This window comes from Drosophila ananassae, chromosome 3R (assembly GCF_017639315.1).
Source record: "Drosophila ananassae strain 14024-0371.13 chromosome 3R, ASM1763931v2, whole genome shotgun sequence".
Taxonomy (NCBI): domain Eukaryota; kingdom Metazoa; phylum Arthropoda; class Insecta; order Diptera; family Drosophilidae; genus Drosophila; species Drosophila ananassae.
Genome location: NC_057930.1, coordinates 15,681,250 through 15,696,153, shown reverse-complemented (window position 1 = coordinate 15,696,153; position 14,904 = coordinate 15,681,250). Strand labels below are relative to the sequence as shown.

The 14,904-nt window shown below is 42.9% G+C and overlaps 5 protein-coding genes across 6 annotated transcripts; 3 read left to right on the top strand and 2 right to left on the bottom strand.

The window, feature by feature from the left end:
• Positions 1-105: 105 nt before the first annotated feature.
• On the top strand, positions 106-2,940 carry LOC6498478 (serine/arginine-rich splicing factor 2). 2 transcript variants are annotated; one of them, XR_006507501.1, is made up of 5 exons: positions 106-310; positions 454-584; positions 1,191-1,627; positions 1,687-1,772; positions 2,246-2,940. XR_006507501.1 is itself a non-coding variant. In XM_001962869.4 (4 exons), exons 1-3 carry the CDS (start codon positions 242-244, stop codon positions 1,588-1,590), a joined length of 600 nt encoding a protein of 199 aa, XP_001962905.1. In that variant the 5' UTR covers positions 106-241; the 3' UTR covers positions 1,591-1,627; positions 1,687-2,033. The 2 variants fall into 2 exon arrangements, 1 of the variants encoding a protein (XP_001962905.1); XM_001962869.4 differs by lacking the exon at positions 2,246-2,940 and having other exon boundaries at positions 1,687-2,033.
• Positions 2,941-7,477: 4,537 nt separating this feature from the next.
• On the top strand, positions 7,478-8,516 carry LOC6498479. Its single transcript, XM_001962871.4, has 3 exons — positions 7,478-7,638; positions 7,697-8,115; positions 8,170-8,516. The coding sequence occupies exons 1-3, from the start codon at positions 7,598-7,600 to the stop codon at positions 8,289-8,291; spliced, it is 582 nt and encodes a 193-aa protein (XP_001962907.1). The 5' UTR covers positions 7,478-7,597; the 3' UTR covers positions 8,292-8,516.
• Positions 8,517-8,697: 181 nt separating this feature from the next.
• On the bottom strand, positions 8,698-10,778 carry LOC6497024 (probable tRNA (guanine(26)-N(2))-dimethyltransferase). Its single transcript, XM_001962872.4, has 4 exons — positions 10,677-10,778; positions 10,134-10,618; positions 8,989-10,068; positions 8,698-8,930 (listed from the first exon to the last, which is right to left on the bottom strand). Exons 1-4 carry the CDS (start codon positions 10,701-10,703, stop codon positions 8,774-8,776), a joined length of 1,749 nt encoding a protein of 582 aa, XP_001962908.1. The 5' UTR covers positions 10,704-10,778; the 3' UTR covers positions 8,698-8,773.
• A 493-nt stretch (positions 10,779-11,271) lies between these two features.
• On the top strand, positions 11,272-12,091 carry LOC6498480 (heat shock factor-binding protein 1). Its single transcript, XM_001962873.4, has 2 exons — positions 11,272-11,510; positions 11,576-12,091. Exons 1-2 carry the CDS (start codon positions 11,412-11,414, stop codon positions 11,735-11,737), a joined length of 261 nt encoding a protein of 86 aa, XP_001962909.1. The 5' UTR covers positions 11,272-11,411; the 3' UTR covers positions 11,738-12,091.
• Positions 12,092-12,721: 630 nt separating this feature from the next.
• LOC6497023 (protein FAM92A) lies at positions 12,722-14,414 on the bottom strand. Its single transcript, XM_001962874.4, has 5 exons — positions 14,124-14,414; positions 13,909-14,068; positions 13,709-13,849; positions 13,174-13,653; positions 12,722-13,107 (listed from the first exon to the last, which is right to left on the bottom strand). The coding sequence occupies exons 1-5, from the start codon at positions 14,261-14,263 to the stop codon at positions 12,829-12,831; spliced, it is 1,200 nt and encodes a 399-aa protein (XP_001962910.1). The 5' UTR covers positions 14,264-14,414; the 3' UTR covers positions 12,722-12,828.
• Between the last annotated feature and the right edge of the window lie 490 nt (positions 14,415-14,904).

The following is a 14,904-nucleotide window of genomic DNA, read 5'->3' as shown; positions in this document are numbered from 1 at the left end:
TTATAAACATTACTGTATTAAAATCATCATAAACAACTGTCCCTTGCGAATACTGATAACTCTGCTACTCAGTCACATCTTCGGATCCTATCGATATCAGCTATCGATAGGGAAAGTCATCAAACGTCAGACGTCACTTTATGGTCGCCATTGATTCAGAAAAAGCAAATTTGTCTGCTGAGAAAATCCAAACTTCCAGGAAAACGTTTATTCCGCGTGTTTTTTGAATTCCAATCTCATCATGAGCAACGGCGGTGGATTAGGCGGTGCCCGTCCGCCCCCCCGGATTGATGGCATGGTCTCCCTGAAGGCAAGTATCAGATGGTGTGGGAAGAGAAATTTGCCCTTCAAAATGGCGGCCGGCTGGCAACGTTTTTGGCCCCGGTTAGATAACCTCTGCGGCGGCATGGACATAAGGCAATCTTATTCAAAATTTCCTTATTTCTTGGGCAGGTGGACAATCTCACATATCGAACCACACCGGAGGATCTGCGTCGTGTTTTCGAGCGCTGTGGGGAGGTGGGAGACATCTACATACCCAGGGATCGTTACACACGCGAAAGCCGTGGATTCGCATTCGTGCGGTGAGTTTACAGACCTATTTGTTTACCCTACCATTAATTATGCATTATTTGCCTTGACTGAGAATGTGCTAGCTACATCTGGACATTTTCGTTCGCAAAACGATGCCAGAGGAAGTGTGTTCCCTTGCAACTGTTGCCTACCAAATCCCTGCTAGCCAACATACTGTGAATACGACATCCAAACTAGCATTAAATGGAATTATTATATCTCTGCGCATCAGCTGCCATTCTTGTATTTGTACTTCAAGCAATGGGTACATTTTTATCCGTCAACTGGTGCCAGAAAAACTGTGTTCCCTTGCAACTGTTGCCTACCAAATCCCTGCTAGCCAACATACTGTGAATACGACAAGAGAACTTTAATGTTAAGATGAAGAAGTATCAGTTCGCATTATTTTTGCCTTATTTGAATGTGTAGCAGCCGAGTCTGTGCATATTCCTTGGCAAAATGTGCCAGAGAAACTGTTTTCGCTTGCAACTGTTGCCTACCAAAACCCAGCTAGCCAACATACTGCGAATCCCACACTCTATTACTTGTTCCTATAGAATAGTAGTACATTTTGATTCACAAATGTCTCATAAGCTTACCTTCTCCCAATCTTGTAGCTTCTATGATAAACGCGATGCTGAGGACGCACTTGAGGCCATGGATGGTCGCATGCTAGACGGCAGGGAGCTCCGCGTTCAGATGGCCCGCTATGGTCGCCCCTCGTCTCCGACACGCAGCACCAGTGGGCGTCGTGGAGGTGGAGGTGGTGGTGGTGGTGGAGGTCCCGGTGGCGGTCGTCGCCGTTCTCGTTCTCGCTCTCCGATGCGCCGACGCTCGCGCAGTCCTCGCCGCCGTTCTTACTCGCCACGGTCTCGTTCCCGTTCAGCGGGCAGCCGCTCGCCCGAGCGCCGCTCCAAATTCTCGCGCAGTCCAGTGCGTGGCGACAGTCGAAATGGTGTAGGTGGCGGAGGATCGGGACTGGGTGCATCTGGTTCCCGTAGTCGCAGCGGCTCCTAAATAAGATTAAAAACGTTCCAACTTGTGGAAGTGCGAGGTAAATAATGAAATTATAGCGAGGGAATCACCAATCTTATTAAACTTTCTCTTTTTCAGACATTTCTCGCTGACAAAGCCGGATTCCGTTACCTTATCCGGATCCGTGGCTTCACATCCTGTGTCATGCTGTACCCGAACAGCAGGTATACAAACCATTGAACAGTCTTACACTTTACACAACTATTTATAGCGAACTATTTTAAGTTTCGGCGGAAAAACAAAAAGAAAACGGTAGAGAGAACGCATAATTATGATGAGAGGTTAATATCCGCCACTTGCGGATATCCCTCGATATACTGGTTCTTTCCAATTAGGCTTTTGATAATACTTAGCAGCATAGTAGAGATGCTTGAACAAAACAAAAACTTAACAAAATAAACTCAATATAACACGGAAATAAGAAAGATATCAAGATGAAGGAGGCGAAAAGAAGGTGAAGACAGGTTGCAGATGAGAATAAGTGATAGGTTTTGTCCAATATAACTTTGTTTCGATCCATTCCGTTCCGTTGGGTGCGATAGCATTTGTGTTGCGTTTCCGTTTCCGTTCTTTGTACCAATGTAACGACATAACTTATTAACAAGATTTCTACCACATGTTTATTATATACATGCAGGAAAAAGGTGTGTGGCCGTTGGTTGTTGCGGTTCAGATAAAAGATTGTAATTATATCGCGAGGGAGGCAGCAGCGAGCGCATCATCTCCACCTCCGTCTTCCCTGGAGCGGACATCACGTGGCTGTTGTTGCTGCTGTATCTGCATCTGCATCTGCTGTTGCTGTTGCTGCTGCACTCCTGTTCCTGCTCCCGTTTGCTGCACCTGCTACTGCTGTTGCTGTTGCCGTTGCCGCCGTTGCAGTTTCCTGATTGCCGCTGCCGCTGATACAGTCACTCCACTCCATTCCAGCTGGCCACAGTTACAGCTTCTGGGAGTTGGGAGCTGGGAGCTGAGCTGTGCTGAACCGAGCGGCATACCTGTAGTTTCCCGTTTGCTGTTTGCTGTTTCCTGTCACTTCTTCTCCTGTTCTCGCCTCGTCTCATCTCGTCTCGTCATTTGTTGCTGGTTGGCGTTGTTGGTGGTTTCCTGTCTGTTGGTCTGGGCTAAGTCGGTTTGGGCCCCTTTGAGTTTAGGCGAATAAACTTTTCCAGCTGCGCCCCTACCAGCTAAGCCATTGATATCGGAATATGATATGATTTGGAATAATTACTTTATTGCTTTCCCTTCTTCACGGCCTCCTTCAATTGGTGAGTACAAGACTAATAAACTTCCTTTGCAGCAACAAAAACGAAATAAAAATTCTTGTTTCTTTAATCATGATTCTTTTTTTTATGTGGGTTATGGGTAATGGGTTGTTATTTCAGATTCATAATCAGAAGAGTGGATAAAATCGGATAGAAACTGGCCATGATATCGCCATTGTTAAGGACCCCCCCGAAAATTTCACTAAAAATCTTAAAAATATGTTGTTCTTACCTGAGAAGCTCCGACTGGCTGATCGTGGCACGTGTCGTGTCCTCATGGGTCTCTGGCTCCGGGCAAACAATGCGGTGTAAACTGGGTGTTGGGTGGTGGTCAGGTGGGCACCATCATGGGTTTTTCGGAGGAGTCACCTTTTGGGTGTTGGGTTTGTGATCTTTGCTAGTAATTTTCGAGGCTTTTTGTGGATGTCTTGTTTATAACTTGCCGTTCTTGCTAGCCGTCGTCGCATCCCTCGGTCCGGCCATTTCCATGGGGATCGCCTCCTACGCCGGCTATGATCGCCTCCTACGCCGGCTATGATCGCCTCCTACGCCGGCTATGATCGCCTCCTACGCCGGCTATGATCGCCTCCTACGCCGGCTATGATCGCCTCCTACGCCGGCTATGATCGCCTCCTACGCCGGCTATGATCGCCTCCTACGCCGGCTATGATCGCCTCCTACGCCGGCTATGATCGCCTCCTACGCCGGCTATGATCGCCTCCTACGCCGGCTATGATCGCCTCCTACGCCGGCTATGATCGCCTCCTACGCCGGCTATGATCGCCTCCTACGCCGGCTATGATCGCCTCCTACGCCGGCTATGATCGCCTCCTACGCCGGCTATGATCGCCTCCTTGTCGTCGTCCTTCACCATGGGTCTTCTGGGTGCCGTGAAAGCCGGCATGAAACTAAGTCCTCTGGACATCCATCTGGAGTCCCAACTATACGGGCGCTTTGATGGCCATCACCAATTGCATTGTTGAAATCACGATAGTGATCACGCCATACATGGTCGGAAAAACAACAAAAAATATACCACAACAAATTTAAAAAAAAAAATTGCAAAAAAAAGTTACACCAAATTGTAAAAAATGTATAAAAAAACAACTACAAATGATACAATAAACATAACAAAAACAAAAACAATAGCAAAAATAAGAAAAAATTAAATTAACAAAAAAAAACGAATTATTTTTGGTTTTCGGGCTTGCTTAAGTGCAACCTATGAGAATCGAGGAGGAGGGCGCTATTTTTTAAATTAATTTTTTTAATTTTAATAATTAAATTCCTGCCAAATAATAAGATCTTCAGCAATGTTATTATATCACAAAAAACGGTAAAATGTTATTCTTCATTGCTAATCGGCCTCATTGGGCCCTTAAAACTAGGCAACGGAAATATGAGTGTTTATATTTTCAGATTTATAATTAACGTTTTCCTTTCAAAATTATAGATATATTAAGTAGTTTTAAAAGCTTCTTAAGATTATATACCCTGGCAACTATATTTCGAATTATATTGTACAGTTATATGGCTGATTTAATAAATTAAAAACAAAGAGAACATTACAAAATGTCTACATTACTAAAAGTCCCAGCTTCCATAATGTTATAGGTATTCATAGCCTTATGAAACAAAGACATATTTCATACATGTTTCACACATAAGTGCTAGCAAATTGGTCCTTCAATGACTGAAAGTTAATATGGAATATTGAGAATTTTTACACTAATCCTTTAAGGTATTCCGCTCAAGAATCCGATGGAAACTGGCCAAGATATGGCCATCGCAGTGGGGGCATATAATCCTTCCATGCGTTTTGCGACTTTTGAAAGGGATCCCCCAAGAAATTTCAACAAAAATCTAAAAAATATTTCGTTCTCAGATTTTGAGGCAGTTTTATGGAGAATCTATCCACCAATCATTTAAGGTATTCCGCTCAAGAATCGGATGGAAGTTGGCCAAGTTATGGCCATCGCAGTGGGGGCATATAGTCCTTCCATGCGTTTTGCGACTTTTGAAGGGGATCCCCCAGGAAATTTTAACAAAAATCTAAAAAATATTTCGTTCTCAGATTTTGATGCAGTTTTATGGAGAATCTATCCACGAATCATTTAAGGTATTCCGCTCCAGAATCGGATGGAAATTGGCCAAGTTATGGCCATCGCAGTGGGGGCATAAAGTCCTTCCATGCGTTTTGCGACTTTTGAAGGGGATCCCCCAGGAAATTTTAACAAAAATCTAAAAAATATTTCGTTCTCAGATTTGGATGCAGTTTTATGGAGAATCTATCCACCAATCATTTAAGGTACTCCGCTCCAGAATCGGATGGAAATTGACCAAGTTATGGCCATCGCAGTGGGGGCATATTGTCCTTCCATGCGTTTTGCGACTTTTGAAGGGGATCCCCCAGGAAATTTCAACAAAAATCTAAAAAATATCTCGTTCTCAGATTTTGATGCAGTTTTATGGAGAATCGATCCACCAATCATTTAAGGTATTCCGCTCAAGATTCGGATGGAAATTGGCCAAGTTATGGCCATCGCAGTGGGGGCATATAGTCCTTCCATGCGTTTTGCGACTTTTGAAGGGGATCCCCCAGGAAATTTTAACAAAAATCTAAAAAATATTTCGTTCTCAGATTTTGATGCTGTTTTATGGAGAATCTATCCACCAATCATTTAAGGTATTCCGCTTAAGAATCGGATGGAAATTGGCCAAGTTATGGCCATCGCAGTGGGGGCATATAGTCCTTCCATGCGTTTTGCGACTTTTGAAGGGGATCCCCCAGGAAATTTCAACAAAAATCTAAAAAATATCTCGTTCTCAGATTTTGATGCAGTTTTATGGAGAATCTATCCACGAATCATTTAAGGTATTCCGCTCCAGAATCGGATGGAAATTGGCCAAGTTATGGCCATCGCAGTGGGGGCATATAGTCCTTCCATGCGTTTTGCGACTTTTGAAGGGGATCCCCCAGGAAATTTCAACAAAAATCTAAAAAATATCTCGTTCTCAGATTTTGATGCAGTTTTATGGAGAATCTATCCACCAATCATTTAAGGTATTCCGCTTAAGAATCGGATGGAAATTGGCCAAGTTATGGCCATCGCAGTGGGGGCATATAGTCCTTCCATGCGTTTTGCGACTTTTGAAGGGGATCCCCCAGGAAATTTTAACAAAAATCTAAAAAATATTTCGTTCTCAGATTTGGATGCAGTTTTATGGAGATTTTGATGCAGTTTTATGGAGAATCTATCCACGAATCATTTAAGGTATTCCGCTCCAGAATCGGATGAAAATTGGCCAAGATATGGTCATCGCAGTGGGGGCATATAGTCCTTCCATGCGTTTTGCGACTTTTGAAAGGGATCCCCCAGGAAATTTTAACAAAAGTCTAAAAAATATTTCATTCTCAGATTTGGATGCAGTTTTATGGAGAATCTATCCACAAATCATTTAAGGTATTCCGCTCCAGAATCGGATGGAAATTGGCCAAGTTATGGCCATCGCAGTGGGGGCATATAGTCCTTCCATGCGTTTTGCGACTTTTGAAGGGGATCCCCCAGGAAATTTTAACAAAAATCTAAAAAATATTTCGTTCTCAGATTTGGATGCAGTTTTATGGAGAATCTATCCACCAATCATTTAAGGTACTCCGCTCCAGAATCGGATGGAAATTGGCCAAGTTTTGGCCATCGCAGTGGGGGCATATTGTCCTTCCATGCGTTTTGCGACTTTTGAAGGGGATCCCCCAGGAAATTTCAACAAAAATCTAAAAAATATTTCGTTCTCAGATTTTGATGCTGCTTTATGGAGAATCTATCCACCAATCATTTAAGGTATTCCGCTTAAGAATCGGATGGAAATTGGCCAAGTTATGGCCATCGCAGTGGGGGCATATTGTCCTTCCATGCGTTTTGCGACTTTTGAAGGGGATCCCCCAGGAAATTTCAACAAAAATCTAAAAAATATCTCGTTCTCAGATTTTGATGCAGTTTTATGGAGAATCTATCCACCAATCATTTAAGGTATTCCGCTCAAGAATCGGATGGAAATTGGCCAAGTTATGGCCATCGCAGTGGGGGCATATAGTCCTTCCATGCGTTTTGCGACTTTTGAAGGGGATCCCCTAGGAAATTTTAACAAAAATCTAAAAAATATTTCGTTTTCAGATTTTGATGCAGTTTTATGGAGAATCTATCCACGAATCATTTAAGGTATTCCGCTCCAGAATCGGATGGAAATTGGCCAAGTTATGGCCATCGCAGTGGGGGCATATAGTCCTTCCATGCGTTTTGCGACTTTTGAAGGGGATCCCCCAGGAAATTTCAACAAAAATCTAAAAAATATTTCGTTCTCAGATTTGGATGCAGTTTTATGGAGAATCTATCCACCAATCATTTAAGGTACTCCACTCCAGAATCGGATGGAAATTGGCCAAGATATGGTCATCGCAGGGGGCCCTATTGTCCTTTCAAGTATTACAGGATAACCCTCTTAAAAGAATATACGCATATGAAGTTGGGTAACTGCCATTATAGCTTTACAACCCTAAATTTTATTATTTTTTCATTTCGTTTCCTTGGGAGGCGTTTGTTTTATCGACAAAACATTTGTAAGGAATCCCCGACACAAAATCAAACATCCAGGTCCTACCCTAGAAGCAAGCTACACTGCAGCACAAAATTCGACTAATTAAAGACTAAGAATCTTATTTCAGAAAGATGATTCGTTACGATCTAGTGCAAATAAAGAATGACTCATGGTGGGTTACATCTAATAGTTTAAAGATATAGTAAACCAATTAGAATTGTAATTCTTAGGCAGCCGGACCTGCACACGGAGGGCACTTATGTGTGCAAATTCCCGGAACCTCCGGCACCGGAGCCCCACCTGAATCCGGGAAATTGGCATGGCCATCTGCAGCCGTACCAGCGTCTTTTTTACCACCAGACCATGAACTCAGTCCGCTCGAGCAAGCGTTTCCGTGCCAGTCCCCATATCCCGAAGGATGTCTTGGACCTCAGGCTGCAGTCGCGCTACGATCACACACGGGAAGCCTTTCCGGAGAAGGTGGACTACGTGATGCAACATGAGACTTGTAAGTCATGCATATCCAGTTGGTCGGCTCCGGGAGCAGCTAAGGAGATTGGCGCTCAGCATCAGTCCTTTAGGGTTCTCCGTAATACAAAAATAATTCGTCGAAAGCAGGAGGATTCCCTAGGCCATCCATTGCGAATTGGTGAGTAATTTTTGTCTTCAGGAAGCAGATTATTTTAAAAAGTAATATTCTCAGGTGGCTGCAAGGAGAAGATCCATCCTCATAGCGTCAAGCTGATCTGCAGTGGCGTCCACAACCAACTGGTCAACAATGGATTCTCGCGCCAGACCTCCGACGGCAACTTCTTCCGGTACTAGTTCCACGAAAGCCTTTGCACTCTGCCTTCAAAAAGTTATAAAAAAACTTTCGCATTCTACTTAAACATTATTGAAAATAAATTTGTAACACCGGAGCAATCGTCGCACATAGGAAAATTCAGTTTGGACCAGAGGATTTCCATCCATTATCAGTATAAATTATGTACTTTGGGTTCTTATTTTGCTCCGATGTTGCGACGTTGTTTCATTTTGGTTCAAAAAACACATTCTTTGTTTTGGTTCAAGGTTCAATTTTGGTCAGTTAAAGGTGTGGCTAATTGTTTCAATATTGAAGTTGGCGCTTTAGTCCTCATTTTCGTCCGCCCAGTGGAATGATCCACTTACTGATCCATTTTAAAGACATCAAAAAACAATTACAATACCCCGAAAGGTTACAAAAAAAATATAATTTTTTAAAAATACATTTTTTTAGTACACACATTTCAGCCCCAAGTAAATTAAATGAAATTGTGGAGCTGTTGTCATAAAGCGGTATCTAGCTTGGGTTGCTTGGCTTGATGCTCCACTTCCTCTGAATCCTCCGATTGGGCAGTGACTTTGTTCTCCCCCTCTAGCGCTTTTTGGCGCTGCTTCTTGTTCTGGTTACGATAGCTCTTGGGCTGTTTATTGTCCCCAATCCTGAAGGGAAAAACATGAATTTTTATAGACGAAAAAATATGTCTAACTATAAACTTACATAATGGTGGCTCTGGTTCCTGGTCCCCAGTGTGGCGTGGGATTCTCCTGGAAGCGGGAAAGTGCCGACTTACGGCTTTTCGGATTGGCAGCCGGATGTAGATTATCAAAATCGTAATCCGTGGTATGTGGTTTGGAAAGGATCACCTGCAGAGGAGTACCGGGAATCATTCGATCCGGATTGACCGGATGCCGCTTGCTCCAGCTGCGCAAGATGTCCCACAGTACAGAAGCCGGTGCGTCTGTTTTCAGAGAGTTTTTCGAAGCATGGGAGTAGGAAACACGATAGCCAGCATGGAGCAAAGCCGATCGGAACTTCAGCATGGGCACAATCTCCAGCTTGAGGACACAGCACAGCTTGTCCGGGGTATAGTATAAAGGCACGTCCTGAAGTTCCTCCTGGACCATGGACAACACACCAACTATTCGCCTTTGAGTGCCCAGAGACTCCAAGGGTGATTCCTGGACGGCCTCCAAAAGCTGGTTTACGAATTCCGGGTTGTGTAGCGGAGCCGACCATATGGGTCCACCCAAGTGGTGCCTGTGCCCGCAGTGCTCGCACTGGGAATTCACCGCGGGACCCGTGGGTATGCCAAACTTTAGCTGCTGTGGGTTTCCTGCAGTCGGATTCGGTTTGGTGATGCCCAACGGCTGCAATGTGAAGGTGTCACATCCGGTGCACTGATACATCCACGACTGTTTGCTCATCGACAGTTTGCATTGCGCCTGGCCGACACGAACTCGGACAAATATACGGATGTAAAAGTCCGCTGAGATACTCAACAAAGGTTCAATGTACTTTCCATGCCGGTTCGCGTGGCTCTCAATGCAGTGCAACAGGATGCGCAGTGCCATCTCGTGGCAGCACTTCATCCTCAGAGGTACTGAGCCGTACTTTACATAACAAGCCTCCGGTGCATTCCCCGCCAGCACAGCCATGTCGGTGGCGGTCACAAGAAGCAAGCCTCCATCAACCAGGCACTGAATGGCACCATCCAGGAAACGATTCGGGCATCCGTACGGGTCTAGGTCCACGGCATCGAACCTCTTTTCTTGGGCAGTTGAAAGATACATGAGGGTCCTGAAAGAAACATTTATAAACAGATTGTGAGAAGGCTAACAATAGCAATGAAAGCAGAAACTCACATCGCATCCGCGTGGCTCGCTTCGATGAGCTCCTCCACCTGGTTGTGCTGCACGTTCTTGTTTATGGAGGCCACTGCCTGTCGAGACAGATCGTTGGCCACAATCTGGCGAACACCAGCGATTTCCTGGGCATATCGGATGCTCCGTAACCCAGTGGCCGCTAGGGCCTCTAGGATCCGCATACCATCCTCATAGCGTTTTCCGGCCACATAAGTGGGGGATTCTTCAGGTCCTAGCGTGGGTGCGCCTTCGTTCTCCTTCACCTCCTTCTTCTCTTCATCTTTCGCCCTTTTCCGCTGCTGCTGTTTTTTGGCCGCCTTTTCTATTCTTTCCTTTACCAATATCCTGTGGTAAACATTCAGCACCGAGATGCTGAGATCCCGGTTGAACTCCTGAACAGGGTTGTAGAATACATTCCCGCCGGATACAATCTCGGCGTTTCGTTCACGAATCACATGCTCATTGGGATTCTCCTCAATGACAACCTATAATTAATAAAATATATTCGTCAAAAAGTTAATTTAAATGATTTCATTTAAGAACCTGCTGTTTTCCCTCATCCACATCCATTTGGTAGGCGCTAAACCAGACACGTGTGGCAGGGTTGCCGCCAACCTTTATTTTTAATGTTCTGTTTACACTGGGATTACGACGGATATTTTGTATTTAAGAGTTTTGATTTTTTTATTGCAGAAAAAAACATTAAATCCGTTTTTTATATTCTTTTTGTTTTTATTATTTTTTATTCTATTAACTTAACTGTTATCTAAGAACAAAAAAGTGTAGTTTAGTATTTATTGAAAAAGGATTAAGACGAATGAATAATGTTAGAAGTTAATAACTTATGGACACTTAAATAAATAAATATTGTATAAATATTTAAATAAATACATTTTTATAATGTAATGGCTATTTTTGTTTAATATATATTTACAATTTACCTTTTTCGGGCTATTTTCTTTTGACTCTTCTATTATAACCAATAGTTGGAGGACTGATAGTTGGAAAAACATCCAAGGACGCAGTAAATGGAAATATATAAATAAGGATAATAAAAGGATAATTAAAAATAAACAAAACTATTATATTTTCGATATCTAGGCAAAGTCCTTGAAACGATTACAAATATCGATATTTTCGACCTCTTGACAACCCTACAATAATAGGGCTGATAAAAATTAATTTGCAGAAGTTAAGCAGCCGCCGCCGGAATCGAAGCTATCAGCCAGAAGCTTTTGTAATTTTGTACTTTTATACGACGTCAGAAGGAAACACAGGATGACCGATCTGCGGAACGAGATGGACAGTGACCTGGACCAGAACTACTCTCTGAACAGCAACGCGGACCCCAAGAACATGCAGGAGCTGACCATTTACGTGAGTAATCCACATGAGACACCTAACAAAGAGAGCACCCAGTAAACAACGCCTCCTGTCATCAGGTACAAAATCTGTTGCAGAACGTGCAGGACAAGTTCCAGACCATGTCTGATCAGATAATCACTCGGATCGACGACATGGGCAACCGTATCGATGATCTGGAAAAGAGCATTGCCGATCTGATGAACCAGGCCGGAATCGAGGGACAGGTCCCGGAGAAATGAGATCCGTAGTGCTGGCCACCGGCCACACCCCTCTGGAGTATGAAGTCCGAAACCCATAAGATACATTCATAGATGCATCGAACACCCCGGCACCAGTCACATCCTCACCTCGTCACCAAATTAAAGATTACAATTCCTGGCTATCACATTCATTTATATGTATATTCCCGCACCCATTTGCTCTCAACAACACACTTGCTCATCTGTTTATTGCGTAGCTTTAAGTTTCCCATACGGGAGCATCATAATTTAAGTAAAGTAATACGTTTTGTGAGCAACGGGCCAATAATTTAGTGTTATTTGCCTTTTAGTTTCTATTTATAATCGTATTAAAACAAATTCGAGAATTGTAAAGCTTCAGGATTTCGATTTAACAACGGTTACCAGGCGACCGTCTTTCCGCCTTCTGACCTGGTGTGTCAAGTATTTCGTGGTTGCAGGAAGCGAAACGGGGGAGAAAGGTGACATTTCCGCTTGATTAGTTATGATATGCATATATTTATTCTTGTTTATTTGGAGCAAATAATGCAAATCGTGAGCCGTGACCATTAAAAGTGCAAATCAGTCTTGGTAGAGGTTGATTGTGCCTACCTTTGAAATCGAATGATTATGTGGATACCTGCCAGGTGAAAATAAAAGTGTATCTGATTGTAAATATTAACTACGTGCTTTTATAAGGCTTTTGAAATAATTCTGCTGCAAGAAGTTCAAGTATTAAGGTGGTTATGAATTTTTCTAAAACCTTATTGAATAAGATCTCAAGTTTATGTTTTTTTGCATAGTACTAAATAGTCAAAGATCAAGCCACTCTTCGATTTTAGCATTTTGTAACTCTCATAACTTCATAAAATGTAGTTAGGGATATAAATGACAATTGAATACCAAACTTCATATGCTTCCTTAAGAGTTTCTAATAAATATTTTATGAGTTTGTGGTCTTATGAAAAGAGAAGCTTGCAGTTAAAATATTAGATATTTTTAGCATTTAGTCTATTATTTTGTTTTTATTTGTTTAAGCTTAGCGGGAGGCATGTAAATAATTAATTCAGTAATACTGATTTGCGATATCTAGTCTATAGCACTGGCAGGTGCTAGTGTGGAGGCACATGGAACTGCTTCTGCAGCCTTACATGTGTGGAGGCCACTGCCTTGAAGGGATGCTTGACCGGCTGGCGGAGTGGCTTGGTCAAAGCCGAGGCAGCACTGGTGGTGGACGACAGTGTGGTAGACTCCTTGCTGCCTCCAGATCGCAACTTGGCACCGAAGACGTTTTCCCGTGGAGTGGCCTGGGTGCTCGGCTGGGTGGGCTCCCTTTCATCGTCAGAGGCGGTACCAGATTCCTCTTCCTCCTCGCCACTTTGCTCAGTTTCCTATTAGATCAGGTGGTATTATTTAAGTATAGTTTAAATCTCTGATAATTTGTAATCAAATCTCACCTCTTCCTCTTCGTCCTCATCGTCTTCGTCGTCGTCATCCTGCTCCTCACTTTCCTCCGGCTCCGTTTTACTGCCGTGATTGATTCCGGCACGAGTTAGATTTTTGGTGCTCCTCGACAGCTTTTGACGTCGCTTCAAAGGACTAACCAGATGCTCATGGTCCAAGCTATCCATCGACTGAGAGCGAAGGCCTTTCTTGAAGGCTGCCTTGCGGGTTGCAGGCTCCTCTTTGGTCTTCATGAGTTTTTGGAACTCCAGGAAATCGTCCCGCTCGTCAATGTTGCCAATGTCATAGTAGCTGGCGCTGAGCACCTCCAAAGCCTTGGTGTGCTGCTTCATGGATATAAGGATGAAATTACTGAGAAGTTCCTTGATGTCTCGCAACTTTCGCTGCTCGAAATTCCCGATAATATCGTCGATTTCCTTGTTGGTGCGTTGCACTTCCATTTTCGCTTTAAAAAGTTCCGAATCGGCGGCACTCTGAGGGGTAAATTTGTTACTATGTTGGTAAAATAATCTCAATTAAAATCCTTACATTATTGGCCGAAAACTTGGACTTCAGCTCCAGCATCTGGCGTTGGCGAAGGACCTCCTTATCCCGAGCTATGACAGCCAGGCGCAGATTGTCCCGCGTGGACTTGCAGAGCTGTTCGAATTGGGCCAGCTCGTTGACGATCTTGGAGTGAAAATATTAGTTTTTTTTCACTATAGTAGAATTAGTATATATGTATGTACCTTCTGTTCCAATCGGTGGACATTAGTGTCCATGTAGTCGCTTATGAGGGTCACAGCATTGGTGAAACTTTTCAGTCCTTGGCAGAGACTCTCGTTGATTTCCTCGTCGTCCGCATAGCTCTTGACTCCTTTGGCCAGCTCATCGAACGAATCGCGGTACCTGGAATAATATTTTAATAGATAGACATCCAAAAAGGTATTGTGGTTTTATATACTTGGCCATTTTCCTGGTAACCAATGCAAAGGAGCTGCACATTTCCATCAAATGGCGTTCGGTGAGTGAAATGCGCTCGTTTATTATTTTAATTCGATCGTCTTTCGTATTTAGAAAAGCTAATTTACCGCGGCGAAACATTTTTCTTAAATTTCACTCTATTTTGTACAATAAAATCGAATAGACCGTTGCTAAGGTTACGTTAAAAATGCGACAGTGCCGGTTAACATTTCAAATCATTCCGGCAACTCTGTAACTTAACAGCTGTTATAATCTAACTCCACCAATAGAGGGAGTAAAATGTAAAGTATATGAACATGTATTTAAAATTTGAATTTTTTGTTAGGAAATGATTCTCCTCAAAAACATTTATTTATATTTTTAATTCTTTTTCAAAAGTGTCAAGGTCAAGAGCACAATATCGTGCTGTCATCAGTGGTGGGCGGGTGTAGCTCAAGGAGCTATATTTAAATTGGAAACAAATCTATGACAAACCAAAAAGCGCCACAGGCGCCAGAAAAAATATTAAAAGTAGAATATAAAAAGAATGTATTTAACAATTTAGTACCCTAGGAAGATATAAGTCTTTATAATTCTTTACAATTTGACAAATGACTTCTCGTTATAAAATATATAAAAAATATAGGATAATTAAAAAAAGAATTTATTTCAAATCAAAAGTGAGCAAAGCTTTTTGTTGCCAAAGTCGGTGTAGGCAGGCATCTACTTAATTTCTTTTTGTTCAAAGCCTTGGCAACCAAATCTTGTTTTTGGGGAATTTT